The sequence below is a fragment of the Mauremys reevesii genome, linkage group 9, assembly GCF_016161935.1.
Source record: "Mauremys reevesii isolate NIE-2019 linkage group 9, ASM1616193v1, whole genome shotgun sequence".
NCBI classification, from domain to species: domain Eukaryota; kingdom Metazoa; phylum Chordata; order Testudines; family Geoemydidae; genus Mauremys; species Mauremys reevesii.
The window spans coordinates 90,605,911-90,620,488 of NC_052631.1; the positions used below are offsets into that span (position 1 = coordinate 90,605,911).

At 41.7% G+C, this 14,578-nt stretch overlaps 1 protein-coding gene across 5 annotated transcripts in view; it reads left to right on the forward strand.

Moving 5' to 3' along the window:
* CUL4B (cullin 4B) overlaps positions 1-3,075 on the forward strand; it is a 34,949-nt gene extending 31,874 nt beyond the window's left edge. For all 5 annotated transcript variants that reach the window (XM_039487157.1, XM_039487159.1, XM_039487160.1 and 2 more), the window contains exon 21: positions 1,790-3,075. In XM_039487157.1, the coding sequence (XP_039343091.1) occupies positions 1,790-1,885 (96 nt within the window). In that variant the 3' untranslated portion in view covers positions 1,886-3,075. The remainder of the gene's footprint in view (positions 1-1,789) is intronic.
* The last annotated feature ends 11,503 nt before the right edge of the window (positions 3,076-14,578 follow it).

Below are 14,578 nucleotides of genomic sequence, written 5' to 3' on the forward strand. Positions count from 1 at the left end.
GTTTGATGTGCCAGTTATATTTATTTATGCATTTGAGTGAACAGACATAGTAAGACTTTTTTTAAGTAAGCTACAAGATAAAGCATATTATTCTAGAACTGGGCAAACTACTGGTTGCGAATAACATTAAAAACGTAGCCTCCTTTTTGTTTGTAAGACATTCTCGGACTGATTTTTTTGCATGCATTTATAAGTAAGGCTGCGAGTTTCCGTGATTTCTGCAGCAGTCGATGCGCCTGGTTCAGGGGCAGCTCAGGTAGCCCCTGCACCAGGAGCACTGGCTGGGGTATGGGAGCGGGCAGGGGATGGGGTGAGGTGAGGTGTGGGCTCCCTGCAGCGACATACCCACTCGCTCAGCTGCTAGGCGGAGGCATGGCCAGGCAGCTCTGCACACTACCTCTGCCTGCAGGCACCCCCGGTTCTCTTTGGCCAGGAACTGCAGCCATGCCTCTGCCTAGCAGCTGAGCGAGGGGGATGTCACCGCTTCCCTTCCTCACCCCATCCTGGGCCCTAGTCCCCTGCCCCCTCCCACACCCAAACTCTGCTGCTGCTGGGAGAGGGTCCTGGGCCGCCTTCCCCCAGCATCCGCGGGTCCCCAGGAAGCCCCTACTCCGCCCCCCCTCCAAGTTTTAGTCACAAGTATTTTTAGGAAAAGTCATGGAAAGGTCACAGGCTGTGAATATTTGTTTACTACCTGTGACCTGTCTCTGACTTTTACTAAAAATACCCGTGACTAAAATGCAGCTTTCTTTATAAGCCTTATTTGTTAAGGAACATGTTCTGGCTATGCAGTCTCTGAAAAGACTGTGGGTAGTTTTTTGCGACAAGTTGCATAGTATTGATGCTGCTTCCCAGCTGCTTAGTTCAAACTTCTTATCAAGAAGAGAATAACAAATACCTATACAACTTTTCAGACAAATAGTTCTGGCTAAAACTTCGTGTAAACTGAGATTTACAAACACCTGTAGCTTGTGGCTGTCTCAAACAATGAATGAGATGTCTCTATCTATAGGGAGCGATCCATTCAAGTTCATATTGAACTTGGAGCTTAGTTTGCAAATAAACATGTGAATCACTTGTTTCATTTTTCAGCCAGCTGTAACTTCTGGTGTTCTCCAGTGCAAGAAATGTAAAATAGAAAGCTTTGCCACTTTCTTCTGTAGCTTTCTTGAAAAACACCAATTTTTAAATTTTCTCTGCAGATAAGTAAGCATTTGTATTGCATAAAATTGGCAGCCAGGCATGCATAGGTATAATAGCTGACGTAAATGCTTGTTCTCCCTTGTTCGTGGGGGTCTTTCGCACAACAGCAATCTAGGTCACTAACTTGTACAATATGCCTTCAAATGTACAAAGTACATCTCTGTTACTGGATGAAAGCTCCACACAAACAGGAGATAAGCATTTTTATATATGTAATTGTTACAAAATACCCTTTGTGACCTGATTTAGAAGATACACAAGCGTTACATTATGGGAAGTTATGTCTGCCTGAATTCCGGTTTTAATGGGGCATTCATGTTTGACAGACCCCAGAATTGACAATCACACACTTTTTTGCTTTCTATTTCTGTGAAAGACGTTTTAGATCTGTCATGCTCTTGTACCTGAAGGATTTTCTGTGGCATTTCTGTAATTGATCAATAGGATATTTAGCTATTCAGATGGTAATTTGAAAAATGTATTCATGTAATATTGTTAAAGTGGGAGGAACTGAGTGATCAGAAACTTTGTAGAGATGGCTGCAAAAAAAAAAAAAGTAGTACTGATAATCTGCATTATTTTACAGCCTGCTGACCTTAAGAAGAGAATAGAATCCTTAATTGACAGGGACTACATGGAAAGAGACAAAGAGAACCCAAACCAGTACAACTATATTGCATAAACATATGTTGGCCTTTGTTTTTCTGCACATTTGGTGTCATACTAAATTGCCGGTGGATAAACTAGCCTGTTGATCCCATTATTTGACTTTTTATACTACCGATGAATGAATGAAAGCGGTGTAATGGAAAAGTATAGTAGAGTGGACTTTTTTCAGTGGTTAACATGCCCATTTAAAGAGTACTATTTACATTTTAAGAAGAATGCTGTTGAACTCTTTGCATGTTATTTAGTATGATGTGCAGAAAACTGTAAGAAAGTACCTGGTCTTCGTGATTCCATTTGTCTCCGAGTCTGAAGAGGAGTCCCTTGGTATATGACAAATGTTCTTTTACATCTTTAAACTATGAAGCAGAAGGTTAATTAACATACAGAAAATAGCCTTTAAAATGCTTAAACTGCATGCAAACTTTTAATTTACTGTACAGGATATTGGATATATTTATCAAGTAGCAAAACGACCAATGATTTGATTCACTCATATCTGGATTTCACCCTGGGGGGTGGGGTGGGGAATAATTACCAAGTCAAGTTATACTTATTGATATAGAAAATGTTCTCTGTTGCAATTAGGAGGAAATGTAAAGGAAACGGTATCAATATAAAATTATTGTAAGGTTACAAAATATGTACCATTCCTTAAATAACTGTGCCACTTACTTTAATAACAAGCTTAGACTTGTATTTCTGTGGCTTACCCCAAAATGCAAAGCGTTTACCCTATTCTTAACATAAAACAGCAGCAACAGAAACTGTGACAATTTTTACTAGTCTTCAGCAGGAGAGTCCAACTCTTTGTAATAACACTCAGCAAAAGGCAATGTATTATAAAATGAGGCAAAAAGCAACACAGTTCTTGCACACACACAAAAAAAGCTACATGAACAAAAATTACAAATGGATTTTAATACTATTTTTCTTTGAAACAATCTAAATGGCTTGAACTTCACCCTAGGTTTAGACAGGGGGAGAATCTTGTAGACATGTCCTGCGTTGGATTGCTTTTATGAGTTATGTCAAGCCAACCTAAAGCTTTAAGAACTCAGTCCTAGACAGTAGCAGGCTTTGCCTCCTAGAACCCTAAGCCTACCTCTCATACAGAAAGATACTTAAATATTGCTTCAAGGCATCTAGATCCTGTTTTCCTAGTTGACCAAGAGCATTATTTGGATCTTTGTGAAACCTGGGAGGAAGAAATAGCTTGAATATAGAGGTTCCCCAGACAGTGAGGTTATTGCTTGAAGTTTTTGCAACCAGAAACTTTTTTTGCTCTAGCAGAATATGCCAAGAATATAAAGTGGCAGCAGAAGTTATTTTTTCCTAGACATGTGACAGCTCCGCTACCCCTCCTCACCTGGTCAATCATTTGACTCAGTTTCAGCCATGCGGCATAGCAAGATGAAGAATCTGATTCACTTTCAGGCATCTACAGCCCTGAGAAATGCCAGACAACCCTAGGAGGCCTTTCTTTAACCCACCTGATGCCTAGCACTCGTATATTCCTGATGATCTATTATTTCATCACCTTATGGCCCTGTGGAGTACATAAACCCTGTAGTGTGTGTGTGTGTGTGTGTGTGTGTACACACTATATCCAGAATTTCCCCTTCCTGAATGTTGCTTTTTTAGACAACTGTATGGTGTGAATTGCCTCTTTTTTTTTTTTTTTTCTTTTCCCCTCAAGCTCCTTTTCATAAAGTGCTCACTTGACAAAACAAAGAAGCTGGGTTCTTCCCCAGTAAAGAGCACTCCTCATTTCATATTGTTCCCTCAATGCTGACTTCCTATAAAATTTGCACAGCTCTCTTCCACGTGAGCCGCAGTAAGAAACCTGTCAATGTTTTGCATAGTAGTTATCAGTCTAATCCAATGGGAGACATTCAAGGTGACTACCTTCGAGAGGCATAATAGATCCAGTGGGGGCATTTCTTGTGGTGGCTGTTCCTGTAGGGACTCAGGCAAGCCTATAACTATTAGCTCAGAAGCAGAGAGCCACCAGGGAGAGGACAACAATGAAATTGAGATCATGGCTTTTCTATCTTCATTATTTTTAAACTTCTTTCTGTATCAGTTGTATTATGTCTCTCTTCTCCATGTATATGGTGGTTCTGTTTTCTCAAATAAAAGATTTCTTTAAAAGAAGATACTGTTTATGGAGGGAAAGCTTCAAAATATTCACTTTTAGGGGAAGGACGGAAACCAAAATATTTGACTGCCCATGTTCCAATTTGTTGCAACAGTTTAAATACAACCAACGCCACATCCTTAAAAAGGAGACTGTTAGAATCTCTAATTAGATGGATGTTGAATTTCAACTATAACCAACCAGAAGGTTTTGTTTTTATTTTTATTTATCCCATTTATTTCAACCAGTAAATGCAGAGACTATTGTGTAGAAGACTTATGTCCTGAATTGTCGTCATACTTCAAGATTTGACACTGAAACTGAGTTAACCTTTTCACTGGCAGTCCAGCTATTAAACTAACCCAATGAATGGCCTATGAGAACACTGGCGTGACCAGGAACTGAAGAAAAGCAGGGAAAAGCATGCCCTCATATCCCTTTATTTACCCCACTGGCCTATCCACGACAAATTGTTCATTTCTTCTGCTAGTGGTTTTCGCTCCTGGCTAGTGACAAAGCTGCAGCCAAGATTAGCATCCAGCCATACTTCTTGCTGGGATCACGTGCCTGCCTACTGAGCCATATATTAATTTTTGTTTTAGTGGGCTTGGACCACAACTCATTTGGCTATAAGACAGCTTGTCTGTTCGGCCACATATTTTTAATCCTGACTCTTGCATGCAGTTTATAGCAGACTTGTTCATACGAAATTGCAGTTTATTCTTAGAAGTATATATTTTAGGTTTTTTAATCTTTATACCCATAAATGGACTATTTTTTTTGTGTCTTGGCTGGTTTAAAAAAAAGTGACCATTTTGTTTAAATGCTGTAATTGCGAAAGTGTTGTAAACATTGTTTTGTTCTATAGTTCACACAAAGGTGCCAAAGTAAATAGTTAATAAGAGACCTAACAAATTTGTTAAGTTGCTTTAGCCGTGGTTTATATTTTGAACTTTCTAATGCTCATCTTTCAGTCACAGTATTTTTCGTTTCCCTAAACATATCATTTGCCCTAATGCTTACTTTTAAACAATGTTTTATTTGCGCATCTAAAAAAATGTTCAAATACCACTGTTTTTTAGTGATTTCATATAATAGGAAGAGTATTTTCTTTGAAAAGTTACAGTAAAGTTGTAAGAGTACAGCAGCATTCAAAAAATGTAATATACTTTTTGTATAACAATTCTTCAGAAGTATCTCTGGAGTGAAAAAAACTAACCCTGTTACTTTTAAGAAGCCTCTTCACTCGGCTACTAGAATATAAAATTGTGCTTGTTTAACTGCATCAAAATGTTATAGTTATGCAGATTTGCAAATGGGGCATGTGTCACCATTGTGTCCTTTAATGCAAAAAGCAAAACCTTTTTAATGTTTCATAACAAGTCTAAAATGGGTACAGAGAGTCTTTGTTAAGTTGGTAAATAATGTAAATACATGTCCTTTCAAAGAGTGAGTCTGTTATCTAGGTATTTTGTGTCATTTAATAAATATTAAACAGTTTTGTGTTGATAAACTCTTATTTGTGTGTGTGTGAAGTGTCTTTTTAATCAGACTTGTATATATTGGTGTGTTAATGTGGCTTTGGCACTCTCCTTAATATCTTTGGGATGTATTTTGATAACAAGATTTTTGCTTTCTTCCTGAGTTCATCCAATGAAGTAGTTACCTTTTGTTGAGGTATCACACTTGGGTTTTCCAAGCGGGTTCCGTTCTTTGATTCACCTTGTTTATTTTATTTTTATATATTTAAGAGATGACACACAGTTTTCTAAGAGAGAGCTGGTAAACATGGTTTAAAAATTAAGGGCCTGATCCAAGCCCCATTAAATTCAGTGAGTTTACTGAGCTTTGAACCAGGCCCAGAATACATGGGAGTACTAAAAACTGCCCTAAAGTACTAAATAGTGCTTGCTGCCTGTTTCCGTAGTACCGAACCCAAATACACAGTTCCCAGGCCAGACTGGAGAGTGACTCCTTGAGAAAACGGGACCGGCTGCAGCTAGCCCTGAATCATTGTTTTTTGTCGCTACTGGTGCTGCTCTCAAGTGAGAGCTTGCTCAGAATCATTGTGTATATACTAATCTGAAATATGAAGAACTCTTCTGAAAAAAACACATTGATACTCACTTCTGTACAATGCTGGACCACCTTTTTGGTGGGTTGTGCCATCTGACACTTGGTGCCTTTTGGGAAAACTTGTTACAAGCATAGGACTTGTCCATGCAGAATTCACTGACAGAGAGGCTTCCCTCTCACAAAGCAAGTCCCGCTGATGTCAGTGGGACTGCTCTCATGAGTAAGGTTTGCCAGATCAGTTGCTTTTACAATCAAGGTGTGGGGCATATGTTTCAACACATAATGGCAGGCTGGAAGAGTCTGCTGGCCCAAAGCAAAGCAAGTCATTCATTCTCTGCATTGCCCTCTACTGAAGACTAGAATGTACTGCAGGAACAATGAGCTTGAATGATACTGCTCAGACCTTGTCTAAGGGTACGTTTACACTTACCGGGACGGTCGACGCGAAGTTCGACTGTTCAACTATCGAACTATCTCGCTGATGATCTAGATAGATCGAACGTTCGAAGAAGCGCTAGTTCCGGTCTCTCCGCACCCGGAGGAGGAGGAGGAGAGTTGGAGCCTTGGGAGGCGAGCGCGTCTCCGCGCGCTGTAATGGTAAACTAGGGAAGTAGGTAGATTCAGCTTCTTATTCACGCAGCTGAATTTGCTGACCTCGCACCCCTAGTTAGTCCTGACCTTAGCTTAGTGTAATTAAGAAATTAATGCTCCTTACACAGTGCATTCTCTGTAGGGGTATAATCTGTATCTTCTTCTTCCTGTGCATCTAACCTTTTTTTAGCTTAAATAATTCCCTAAAGCAAAGAGAATGGAGGCGGGAAGGGGGATGAAGGCTAATTGGTCTCTCATCTATTTTTCCCTAAAGAAAATATGCAACAAATAAGGCTGCTGATAGGGCCTCCTAAAATATGGTTTTATTGTATAAGGCCATTTGCAATAAGATCAGAGGTGTGTGTGTGTGTGTGTGTGTGTACACTACCCTGCTCAAACATAACTCTCTAATACTTAATCTACAAGAGAATCTCTTCTGTGGTAGCAGTATAGGCCCAAAGCCATGCACTAGATCCATCCACAAGAGAGCAGTGGCATACAGTCAATCTGTGTGTTTCAATATGAAAACAAGAACATTTTTCATTCTCACTAATACAGCCTATAGTTTACAGATGAGTCCTGTATTGGGGGCTTTTATAATATGTCCTGAATTCCACAGAGACTATAAGCACTGGAACCTTTGTCACCCATCGGCATTGATCACTACTATGAAACATAGTTAAAATGTCAATGTTTAGTACCTCATACAATCCGACTTTAGAAAGAAACTGTGTTAGGAAAATGCTGGATTGCTAGACCAGTGTAAGTTACTGTCTATCACTCCCACCACTCCAAAAACAAACAAAAAAAAACCTTAACTAGCTTGCCATTTATTACACAATGCATAAAAGTTTGATTCTGTCATCACTGTTAGTCCTAGCTGCCTGACTACTTAATATGACTATAGAACAGCTCTACACTGAAACTGATGCTGAAGAAGAAACTGAATCCCAATGAGCCAGGGGTTCCATTTTATTTAAAGCCCAATCATAAATTGCTGTCACCTCAGGAAGAAGCAGAGAGCTAATGCAATCAAGTTTAAAAGGATTAGCAACTGATTGCTCAATTATATAGCTCCTCATGTGGAAATATTGTCTGAATCACCTCTCCCTGTCCTGGTCAGCTCACAAAACATGTACCCAGCTGTTTCAGAAAATCATACTTCAGAGCCTGTTCCCTTTCTTTGAAAGTTTTGCTTTGTCTGTTTGTTTGTTTGTTTTCCTGCAGCATGACCTATTATCCCTATAAGTTATAATAGAAGTTTCCTGGTTCTGATTAAAATGCATCAGGTGACTGACAGAGTCTTGACTCAGCACTTTCATTAGGGTGCTGAATTTAATTGTTTGGTTTACTGTCACCGCCTCTTTCAGACAATCTGCATTTCAGAAACAACTAGTGGCCAGGGCTGCCCGGGGAGGGGGGCAATTTGCCCCACGCCCCGCAGAGGCCCCCATGAGAGTTTTTCGGGGGCCCTGGAGTGGGGTCCTTCACTCGCTCCAGGCCCCCGGAGCTTCTTCCACTCTGGGTCTTTGGTGGCAATTCGGCAGCGGGGGCCCCCAGCCACCGAAGACCCCAGGCCCACTGAATCCTCTGGGCGGCCCTGCTAGTGGCTCCGGGAAGCATTACTTTATTATAGTTTCAGAGTAGCAGCCGTGTTAGTCTGTATCCACAAAAAGAACAGGAGTACTTGTGGCATCTTAGAGACTAACAAATTTATTTGAGCATAAGCTTATGCTCAAAATAAATTTGTTAGTCTCTAAGGTGCCACAAGTACTCCTGTTCTTTTTATTACAGTTGTTACTCACTTTGGGTATTAAGAAATTGCTTTAAAGACACCAGTACAGCAGTCCAAAGCTGTCAAGATCTACTCTTTTTTCTAATGTTAAAAGGCTAATGCTTTCATGTAATGTAGAATCCTCGTAATGGTAACATCCTGGTGGATACAGTATGATCCTCATTAAGCAGCTGTCCGGACTATAGCCAAATCCTGGACGTGCCTGAAGGGTTGGCAACCGTAAGAACAAGCCAAAGCAGAGACATTGGGAGAACTTTTTATAGTTTTGATTGGACTTTCTCTGCTCTGTGCCAATAGGCTGGTTCCTCCAACCTTCTCCCTCCCTCTCCATCACTTTTCACCTCAGCCTCATTTCCCCTACCCTCTTCTCCCCGACCTGTCTCCCTTGCCCCCTTCCCTTCCCTTCAACTTGGTGCCTCCTAACTAGCCCCCTCCTGCTCCAAAAAGTCATGGCCCTAACATGCCATTTGCTGCCATCGCAGTCTTCACTCTGCCGGTGTGTTCTACCCATCCCCCCAACCTGGGTCTGTCATGTCTATTTAGATTGTAAGCTCTTCAGAGCAGGGATTGTTTGCTCCTCTGTGTTTGTACCGCACCTAGCACAACGGGGCACTATTCTTGATTGGCCCGTAGACACCAGGCTAATAAACATGATTAACACTAAGTATTCCTCAGAGGCTGGATCCTGCAAGGTCCTTGATTCCTATTCCCTTCAGTGGGACTGGAGAGTTTTTTGCACCTTTTAGGATGGGGCACCCTAAGTCTGACCCCAACCCACAAATGTTGCTGTCATACTCACTCAATAAAAATAGCTCTGTGAGTTTACAAAATTAACCTGGTCGTTTTTGCTAAAGGGAGAAGACTTTATTTTGTCCCTTCTTAGCTAGGCTAGTTCCAGAACTAAGGTGAGGGCAAAGAGTGTGGGACCTGCCAGAAAAGTGGTCGTGCAGGCTGCATGCCTGCCACTCTGGGGCTGGAGAGAATATCTTGAAAACCCAGTCTGTTAGTAGGATCAAGGTAATTCGAGTTAGGAGAGTGAAAGAGAAAAAGAGAGAACTAAGGGGCTGACATAAGGTTGAAAACTGGTTAAAATATGCAAATGTCTCCTGCACAAGACTAAACCCAACACTTAAAGGGGCTGAAGGGTGAGTGAGGGTTGTGAAGATTGCAGATCAAATTCATCTCTGGATCCAACTCCATTAACCTCAATGGAGCTTGCACTCACTCACACCAGAGTAGAATTTGTCCTTGTGTTTCCACAGGCCAGGCCTACAGAGGTCCTCAATGGCTCTGCATTTCAGGGCTGGGACCTAGAGAGATTCCCTCAGGGGCTGTCTCATCATCATTATCACTGCAGCTAACGGAAATTTGCAACCACAGGCCCAGGGCAGCCATCAGCATCTCTTGTGTGATAGTAAAATAATAAGTTAAGGCAGAGACTGTATTTTTGTCATTTTTTATTAAGAAAAATTAAACCTGCTGCAGCTCCCACTTACGTCAATGCGAGTTTTGCCACTGACCTCAATGGGAGCAGGATTGGGTCCAACAATTGTATTAGAAAAATTAGCTTTCCCACAATTCCCAGGGTTGAACTGTCTCCTCATCTTCTTCTTGCTTAAAACAGTCACCATGACAAACCACCACCAAGCAGCTTCAGCCAATCCCAGAACACACAATGCATTTGATAAACTCACAATGAGATAAGGTGACATCACAGACAGTGGGGGGCGGGGGGGCAAAGCAACCATGTGAAAAAAAAACTGTCTGAATGTTTTTAGTGTTCTTGATTAAGGGGAACACTCTTAAGGGGGACTTGTCAGGTTAAAAATGAGATAGATGTTAAGAAATCGCTTACCTGTTTCTAATCATACCTTGGCATATTTAGTGATAAGCAAATCTTCTTAATATTTGTTCAGTTTTAATAATCTATTTGGTCCCTTCTATTACTCTACTAAACTCAGACAATGAAACAGACTAACCAGTTTCACTTTTGTTTCTGCTCATGTTCACATTCTGGCTCTGATGCACTAGCCAAAGGCTGGAATGTACAGTATGCAAATAGTACAAGGGAACATTTAAATCCACATACATTTAGGAATGAACCCACAGGCCCTGAAGTAAAGCTCCAACTGATACAAAATGCAGCATTCCAGAATACAGATTGCTACATACAAACACATCAACCGACTGCTCTCCTTTCTTTAGTGGCTCCACATTAATTATAGAGTCTAGCTGAAGATCTCTGTTCTGGTATTCAAACTCCTTCCTGCAACTGGTCCTATGTGCCTGAGAGATCACACTTCATGATCCTGAAAGCTGTACCTGGAGTACAAAAGTCACATATTTACTCCTACAAGAGATAATAATGACCACAGACCTTGCTACTTTTAGAACTAATGGCTTGATCCTGCACCAATGATCCTGCACCAAAGGAAGCTTATCCATTGGCTTCAATGGGCACAGGATCAGGTATTACATGCAAAATTAATTTCGTCAGCTTAGCTTTTTTCCAGTAAGTTCTACATACATTCTAACAAAAAACGTGTCTACTAATCAAGCTATTTCTCCAACATATGGAGAAGGAAGGAAGAAAGATTGTCATTATTTCCATTTCAATAGAAATAGAAATGGATGCTCAGATACAGTGGTGCCTAGAGAGAGAGATTAGATATATCTGCATGCCCACAGAGCTTAGGTTGATCCTGTGAGTAGTTGTACATTTATTTAAAAGGAAGGGACTGAACTAGTTAATATGCCCAATCTTGCAAGCACTTTGTGTGAGGAACTCCCAACAGTAAGACTCATTGATTTCAATGGAGTTCCATGCTTGAAGGGCTTGCAATATCAGGCTAATGGCTTGTGCAGTTCTTTGGAGAAATAAAGCATTACAAGTAATTACATAAATTACAATTATTGATATTATAGATAATTAATTAACAATAGTACACCATCCCCCTCAGGAACATACCTAACACAGCTCCTGTGATCTTCTGTCTTGTCTACATCATTACACCACCTCTTTGAATCCCTCCACTGGCTCACCACAATAGGCTCACCCCATCAATTTACTCACCTTCTTGGCCTCACTCACCTTCAAGAACTTTCATGACTCTGCTCCTCCCTCATTGTTTGCTCAAGTTTCTTAGGCCCTGCTCCTGGATAGGCCTACGCACATGCTCAACTGCATTTGCAGGTTTTCCAAGGACAGCAACAACAAACTGGCATTTGCAGTAGAGTTAAGTAGGATCAGGGGTATAGCCCATAGTGTGACTACTCAGGTGCTTAAAGATAAGCATGTGAGCATTTGAAAACTTAAGGCTTCAGACTGTAAGATGTTAGGAGCAGGGCTCTTCATGACCATTTATAAAGCAAAATATCCAGCAAAATGGGGCCCCAGTCTGGACTGGGCCTTCTGGATACTACTGTTAAATAAAATAAAATAAATAGCAAAGAGTCCTGTGGCACTTTATAGACTAACAAACGTATTGGAGCATGAGCTCTCGTGGGTGAATACCCACTTCGTCGGATGCATGCATGCACCCACGAAAGCTCATGCTCCAATACGTCTGTTAGACTATAAGGTGCCACAGGACTCTTTGCTGCTTTTACATATCCAGACTAACACAGCTACCCCTCTGATACATAAAATAGTTTATCTGTACAATCTTCATGTTACAGTAACATTACTTTAATGTATTTGTAGTCATTATAAATATAATTCTAAATAATGAATGATATACATAATAGATTATCATTTTACATTATAACCTCTGGGAAAGGGACTACCTTAATATTTGTGTCTTGTTCATTGTTGAGATGATGTTTTGGCAGTTGCCTTAATTACATTTATGTTATATTATATTTATATTTATTACTACTTATTTGAAAAACAATCTGTGATCATGTAATTAAAGACCATTGTAATCCACACACCCAAGGTTGCATAGGCAGTCTTAATATTTCCATTTGCTAACGTTTGCATGCTTGACTCTCCAACCTTACTATGGTCTTTAAATTATTTTTTTTGTGTGTAATTTTTTAAGTTTATAAAAAAAGCAAACAAAAAAACCCTCTGAAATTCCATCATGTGGCATCATAGTGACTCCCACATGGGACATCAGCAGACCTTTAGATCCACTACGCAGATCTCTGCCACTTGAGCTAACAGAGTAATGGATAGCAATACAGTAATAGGTTGTCATCCTCTACGCTGATCAGCACTATGGTTGGATGGGTCACACACTTTGCCAATGGGTTTCACAGATATTTGTTGACAGCAGGGGTGTATTGAGATTCAGGAATCCTAGGTTCCATTTCAGGCTCTGGATGGGAGCGTTCTGACTGTTTTCACCACCTCTGAAACTGTCTGCCCGTGTCCTTCAACCTGTCCTTGTCCCAGTCCTGTCTCTCTCTCATCCCTGGCTCCTTGTCTACCCCGTCCCAGGATCCATTTCTCAGTCCCAGTCACTTTGCCCAGCCTGTCCTAGTCTTCCCCTCCAAGCTCCCTGTTTGAGTCCCAATTGCCTCCTCCCCACACCCACTTCCAATCGCTTATCAATTTCACCCCCCCATCCCAACTCTTTGTCCCCAGTCTCCATGCCTACCCAGTCCCACTGTTCCCCTCCCAACTTCTTGTCTCCCCCTCCCCTCCACTGGCTCCCAGTCCAGGCTCCCGCACAGGGCTCCTCATCCAATATCAATCTAATCCCCATACTCCCCCCCCCACTTCCCAATTCCCTGTCTCAGTCCCACCCCTTTCCCTGGCTGCTTGTCCCAGTCTCCTTGTCCAGCCAGTGCCACTCTCCCCTACACCTTGTCCAATCTAGTGTTTACCCTCCCAATCAACTAGCTCCTAGTCCTCACTTGTTTCCTTCACCTGCTCCTAGTACCAGTCTCCTGGCCCAGCCAGTCCCGGTCTCCCCACCCCACCAACTCTCAGTCATAGTTCCTCTCTCCCCAACCCTTCAGTCCCAGTGTCAGCAGGCTCCTTGTCCCAATCTACTCATTTCTCTCCTGCTAGGCCAGCTGTTCTCTCCTCTGCATTCCAGTCAGGCAGCATCCTTCTCCACAGTGCCTGGTCACCAGCAGGGGAGTCACTGACAGCATAGGACAGACAGGGTCTCCCGGTCTCAATTCTGGTGCCTGGCCTCTTGTTCCAGGAGCAACAATTACAGGGAAAGACTGACTTTATCCTGGGATTCCTGCACTGGAGCATGCTCTGTTGCTCTGTGGGGATAGCACTTGTGCAGTCTAGTCACGTATAGGCGCTATGAGAAGATGGCACATACAATCTGGTCATGACTCAGAGCTGTGAAAGGTTCAAGGATGCTCAGTGAGGGCAGATTCTTCAGGAATTGAGTTGCTAAAAACAAAAAAGTCTCTACTAAATGAGTGAACTGCCATTTTTGAAAGGCTTATAACTTGACCAAATTTGAGTGTATTTTCACAAGACCAGCAAATGGCACCTCCCTGACACAAAGGCTTTACACCGTCCTCCCCTCCTCCCCCCTCCCCCGAATTGTACTTCTTTGTTCCAAAGCATAGGAGCGCTAAAAATTATCAGAGAAAACTTCTTTAACACTTTCTGATACGGGCAAAATAATGTATTTTTCCTTAGTGTCATTCTGAGAAATGGTTGAACCATTTTGGATGAAACAAAAAAACAACAACAACAACAACAAAAAGATCAGCCTGAGACACACATTCTGCATGGAAAATTTAATCCCAAACAGTTACAATTTGGCAACATTATAAGCAACTGAAAATGGGGTCTTAGAATGGGAAGTGTTAGGCAACCTTAGTAGGTGGTGTTAGCAGCCCCAGTAATTAGAACACATTATATTATATTACTCCTCTGGTGGGGAATGATTTTTGAGGGATTACGGCTATTTCAGCCTGATGCACCCTTGCTCTATAGAGATAAAGTGCAGCTCCTTTTTCTTGCTCTGAGATGGGAGGAAACAGGGAACTGAGCCCCCCCTCCTGTGTTGCATCCCTGGTTTGCCACCTGCCCGCCCGCCTCATTTATGAGGTGGACTAGACCTGTGACCCATAAAATTGGCGTCGGGGTGAGGCCGGCTCTGTGATTGGCTGCCCGCCGAGTGCGC